Source organism: Lycorma delicatula, chromosome 2, assembly GCF_047948215.1.
Source record: "Lycorma delicatula isolate Av1 chromosome 2, ASM4794821v1, whole genome shotgun sequence".
Classification (NCBI taxonomy): domain Eukaryota; kingdom Metazoa; phylum Arthropoda; class Insecta; order Hemiptera; family Fulgoridae; genus Lycorma; species Lycorma delicatula.
This window is the reverse complement of record NC_134456.1, coordinates 124,119,823-124,125,822: the sequence shown is the minus strand read 5'-3', so window position 1 is coordinate 124,125,822 and position 6,000 is coordinate 124,119,823. Positions and strand designations below refer to the sequence as shown.

Genomic DNA, 6,000 nt, shown 5'->3' with positions numbered 1-6,000 from the left:
TTGCGATTATAAGTTGACCTCTCCAGAAAACAAAATGAGATGTAATATTGGTAATTATGTGGGTAGTATTTCTGTTAATGATGTTAACAGCCTCTGTTGCCAACATTCTTAATATTGGATGTCTTGTTAGATGTGTGAATATCAAATTCAATTTGTCAGTAAAAACTTAAATCATACTTTTATGTTTCAAAGTATCTTAATAATGTTCTATGCTTGTCATCATTATTAAATATTTATTATACTTATGTACAATCCCAAGTTAAATACCTCTTTAGGATCCTTCAAAAAGTCAGAATGACTTTTCAAAATGAAAAAGGTCATTGTTTGGCGCTCATAGATATGAAAGTATTGTATTCAAAATTTTAACTAATTTTTATGTTTAGTTTACAGTAGATTACGTGTAAATTTTTAATTCCACTGACTTGTTCATTAAATATTTTAAATTAACTCATTTCTAAGATTTTTTAAAATTTAATATTTTAGTAGTGATTTATCACAGTGCTGACATAATCAATATCTCGAAATACACATCAGATATAAATGGTGGAGTTAAACAGTACATTATTTTTCTACCGGGTCTTTGAAAGATAGACTTTTATTGCTTAATAATATTTTAAGTTTTATAACTTTTTTCGATTAATTAATGTAAAATTATTTCGTTTGTTTTTAATAATTGTATAATGGTCCGTTAAAGTGGGCAAAATTATTCGTAATATTTTCTTCGTTTATTACAATCTCATTACTCCCCGACACAGATAATGAATTCACTGTAATTCTGGTTAGTCGAATAATTGGATGATTATTTAGCCCCAAAATATAATTCATTCATACGATATTACCCCATTAATTTAATATATTCGTATTACATATAATCACTAGATAATTATTGAAATATGAAATAAATGGTTAAAATTACAGTTATACGACTTGTTTATAAAACTTTAAAGTTGATTATCTTTTGAGGTACAAAAACAGATGAATTATCGAAATTAATAAATTGATGAACGTGTGAATATGAATGTAAAATACAAATACTTTAATTTTCTCTGAAAATTAATTTCCAGAATATCACCTGGCACTTTTGCGATCTTAAAGATTGGATACAGATTATACTCAATGTTTATTTACGCTATGAAAAGGATAATTTAATATTATCTTCGTCAAGAGTGTCATTTTTGGATCGATAAATATCACAGTGGTAGCGAATATTTCTGGTCGGTGTATTATAGATGCAAGATGTAACGTGAGCTTATAGGCACTCTTAACTTATTCAGTGAATTTTTGTATTAGTTTTATTTAGTCATAGAAGATGGAATAATTTATTTTTTTAATAATGATCCAGGTAGTACCATAAAAGATCTGTTCAATAGTTTTATGTATTTACTGTGTAAGTAATATGTAAATTTTCACGGTTGCAGAACTAGGTTAAGGTAACTTTGAAAACGGATAAGGGTAGTGATTTTTTTAAATTTCTTTTGATATGGTCTGTTTTTAGTAGTTGTCTATACGGAAGCCTTAATTGATAATTTTTTTTTTTACAGGAAATCTGGTAAATGTAGAAAGCTTCAAATATGTATTAAACGAAATGTAACTGCAAAAAAAATTTATCAGCATTTTAAATAAGTTTTGCATGTGTAAAGGACAGTTGTATCAATTAAGTGGAAAATATTAATTAGCATCTTAATGATTTTTTTAACTGCATTTCAGTTTTTCAGCCTCTTACTTTGGATATTTTGTTAATTAGTTTTGTCCCTTGTTACATAAACTGTTCTGAAAACAAATGTAAAAGAAAGTTGGTTTCTAAATATACAGAAGTATTCTAAAAGAACTGTGCTTTCATTTAACTCCTGCATTTGCGGTGTTTTTTATGGCATCTACTTTTTTAAGTGATATGGAAACCTTTTAGTATTTACTCAAACTCTATATCTGAACTGCCTTGTGTTTGTTCATTTAATTTGTTTTTATGTTTAATCTGCAGTCATAAATTATGTATTGTTCAAGCTTTTTTTCTTGAGTCACTTTTTATATGCAATAAAATTTGATACTTGTCTGCTATGGAGGTAGGGCGTTAGTTATGATATGGCCTGTTTTTAACAGTTGTCTATACGGATGCCCTAATTGATAATTTTTTTTTTTACAGGAGTTGTGGAAAATGTAGAAAGCTTCAAATATATATTAAACAAAATGTATCTCTGCAAAAATATTTATCAGAGCATTTTAAACAAGTTTTCATGTGCAAAAGACATGTTGCATCAATTAAGTGGAAAACTTAAAACTTTAACTTTATTAAAACTTTTTGTTCTAATGTTTTGTTAGTTTTTCAAAAACTATCAAAATCAGCGATATAGTATTAGTTTCTTATGATGTACTAATGTTACATAACAGTTACTGGTACTGTGTTGTTGGTGGCCAAAAGCAATTCCTTTTAAGATGTGCCCAAACAAATCTTTACAAAGTGCCAATTCTGCATGATTGTATTCTGTTCCACTACTTTTTTTATTTTTTCATTTTACATTACCCCGCAAATGTTTTAACTATTTTAGTGTTCTCTGGATTTGGGGTCCATGAAAATTGTATTTATTAGAATGTGCACAGCCTACTTCCTCTAATGCTTTTGCACAGTAAATCTTCCAGGAATAAATAGTCGATTTTTCAGCAGTATTGGTGACAATGGCTTAGAATATTTTTCCTGATTTCTATTCTGCAAAACTAGAAGAAAACATTGGTTTGTTTGTCAATAGATTTAGAAAAGAATGAACTGACCAAGAAGCAAACAATGGCCCCATTACTAAACAAGTAGTCAAAATTTATAAGTTGGAATGTTTATATTTATTCTAATTTTTTGCAAGGTGATCTGAAACCTGATACTACTTTTGTTCATAATGAATACTTCTTTTTTTTTATGTCAATCATTTATTCTGCACCTAAATTTTACAGTTTAACATTTTTTATAGTCACTGTAGTATGATGTGAGTTCTTCTCGTTTGTTGTGCTAATTTTTTTATTAAGTTAAGGAGTTTAATGGAACTGAACAAGTTTGATCACTTCAAATGGAAGTGAAAGTTTCCATAAAAATTATGTTATGAAAAAGATCATATATGAAACTTTCTGAACTGTAATCCCCATATACTGGTCATTATTTTAAAAGATCATTATAAAAAACAAATGCTTAAGTGAAATGATAGAATATTCCAGTAAGTTATGATTACAGATATCTGAGGGTTGAATTAGTAGTTTAAATCTTATATTAATTGTTTTATCACCATCAACTTTGTTTTCTTCCTTTCCTCCAGCCTCTGGTTTTTTTATCTTATTTCTAATTAATGTCTTTTATTTTTATTTTCTATTAACAGTCATTTATTTTTCCACTAACCAACATCACTTCATCTTAAGTTGTTTATAATTTAATAGCATTACAAATAAATTTTATGTTAATATAACTATATTAATTTGTTATATTAATATAATTTTCATATGTATTATATGATATATATATATATTTTTTTGTTGATATTTTCTAACAACTTTAAAAATAAAAGATTTTTGTTCATTTCTAAAAATACATATACTAATCCTGTATATTCATTATGAATATACAACTTAACTTAACTTTTTTGGGTGAAAAATGTTGTATTCTGGTATAAAATGGTGGCATATAACGAATGAAATCTGATTGGTTTGATGCTGATCTTCAATAATTTCTGTTCTCTGCTAATTTTTTAACCCTATCAATCACTAAATCCTATGTGCTCAGTTATCTGTTTTATAATTTGCCTTCTCCATGCACATGTTCTACTAATCAAATTTACAAAAATGGTTGTCTTGATATTTGGCCTACCAACGTTAGTTGATCTCTTTTCAAGATTCTGTTAACCTGTGTTTTTTCTATTTGTCTTAAGACCTCTTCAATGTGCACTTTATCAATCTGACAAATTTTCAACATTCTTCTGTTACAAATGTCTTTGTAATTTTTTGTATTCAATATAGACTTTTTTTTTAAACAAAAGCCTTCCTTTGTGCCAATTTGTTTTTAATTGCTATCTTCATCCATTCTTTGCAAATTTATTCTCTAAACAATAGAATTCTATTCTAAAATGTTATTTTTCCATATCTTAATATTCAGTTTCTCATTATCCTGCCAATCATAATTTTTTTTTATACTCAGATAAATATAATCTCAAATCTCCCTTCAATTCCTGTAGTGCATGTTATTATTATCTTTTATGACCGCATAGGATCACTTTAGTCAGTACATTATCCAAATCTCTTTGATGGGACTATTTGGGCCTTACAATACGTTTTTGTACATTCCGATCTTTGTGCCATTTCTAGTGTTGAAAATGTTCATGTTATCAGTTTTTCTTGTGAGTGTTTTTGTTCTTGATTTTCTTGTTTAATTTTATCTTATCTGTGTTGTCTTCTGGTGTAAGGCCGATTTCCTTCAGATCCTCTCTTATTTCTCTGATCTATCTGGATCTGTCTTGGTGTTTTTTGAGCTAAGATTGTACTGTACTAGCTGCTTCAGAAGTCTTGAATCTCGTATCCTCATGATATGTCCAAAAAAGTAGTCTCTTATGCATGGTATCAATGATGGGTTCTAACTCTTTGTATATAACTTTGTTGGGTTACTTTTTATTGATGCAAGTTCTTTCAATTCATCTTTTGATTTTCTGTAGTCTGTCTGTCTGTCTTTGATTGTTCGTTCAGGTGGAAGAGTGTTTCTGTTGCATAAGTGGCTTCTGGTTTTGTAGTGCACTGTATTGTAGTGCATTATTTTTGCATTTATTGATAGGAAATTTTTATAGTAAGTGTACCAGGTTAATTTTTGAGCTTGAGCTAGGTTGTTTATTATTTCTCAGAGGTATTTAAATTGGGGTACAATTTTGATTTTATTACTGTTAATGTTAACTTGTTTAATCATATTAGTTTTTGGGACATAATTTCTGTATTTTCGAATGACATTTTGAGGCCAATTTTATCTGTAATGTTTTGAAGTTACAATATCTGTGATTTAGCCTCATTGATGTCATTTGCTAGCAGTGCTAAGTCGTTGGCAAAACCAAGGCAGTTTGGTTTTTTTTTGGCCTATTTTTATTTTTGGGGGCATTTTTTAAGTGATTCCCTAATTACCATTTCTTGAGTGCAGTTGAATAATAGCGGTGAGAGCCCATCGCCTTGTTGAGTCCTGTTTTAATCTCAAATGGTTCAAAGAGCTCGCCTCTGAATTTTACTTTTGAGTTGTGTTTGTGAGGATCAGTTTTATCATGTTTATTAATTTGGTTTGTAGTCCAAGGTGTCTTAGAATATTTAGTAGGGATTCACTGTGGCTGCAGTCATCGGCTTTTTTTGAAATCTACAAATGTTATCACCATGTCTCGGTTTCTTTTCCTGTTGTAATCCATTAATAGCTTGAGACTCACGATCTGGTTTGGACAGCTTCTCCAGGGTCTGAAACCTTCCTGGTATTCTCCTAGTCCCTTCTCAAGTTGGAACCGATCCTGTTGAGGATGATTCTTGAAAGAATTTTGTTTGTTGTGTCTCGGAGTTAGATTCCCCCGTAATTGTTAGGCTTTGTTTTGACTCTATTTTTTGTGTAGCGGATGGATGAGGGCTGTTGTTCATTTTTCTGGTAGTTTTTCTCTTCTGCTGATCTTTCTACGAGTTTCCAGATCTCTAGAAAACTGGTCTTCTCCCTCTGCTTTGTAATTCTTCATCTCAGCCAGTGCTTGGTAAACTTCTTTTATTGTGGGAGTATTAATATTTTCTGGTGGTGTTGTTATTGGGGTGTTGGTGTTGAAGTGTAGTAGTTCTGTCGGTTCTTCGCAATTTAGGAGTTTGTTGTAATATTTAGCTAGGATTTCCGCATTGTCTTTATTGTTATGGGCCAGATTACCATTTTCGTTCTTTAATGGTATGGTTGGGGGTTGCATTTTTGGAGCTGATTTTTGAAGTTTTTGTAGTAGTTTCTTGACTGATTTATTGAATTCTCTTGTTGACTTC

At 29.6% G+C, this 6,000-nt stretch overlaps 1 protein-coding gene across 4 annotated transcripts in view; it reads left to right on the top strand.

Annotated features, from left to right (window-relative positions):
• The first annotated feature begins 960 nt into the window (after positions 1-960).
• The window catches only part of LOC142319196 (uncharacterized), a 29,768-nt gene continuing 24,728 nt past the window's right edge, over positions 961-6,000 (top strand). Inside the window, exon 1 of one of the 4 annotated variants that reach the window (XM_075356191.1) lies at positions 961-1,342. In XM_075356191.1, coding sequence (XP_075212306.1) covers positions 1,334-1,342 — 9 coding nt within the window. In that variant the 5' untranslated portion in view covers positions 961-1,333. The remainder of the gene's footprint in view (positions 1,343-6,000) is intronic. The other 3 variants (XM_075356190.1, XM_075356189.1, XM_075356193.1) reach the window with 3 other exon arrangements.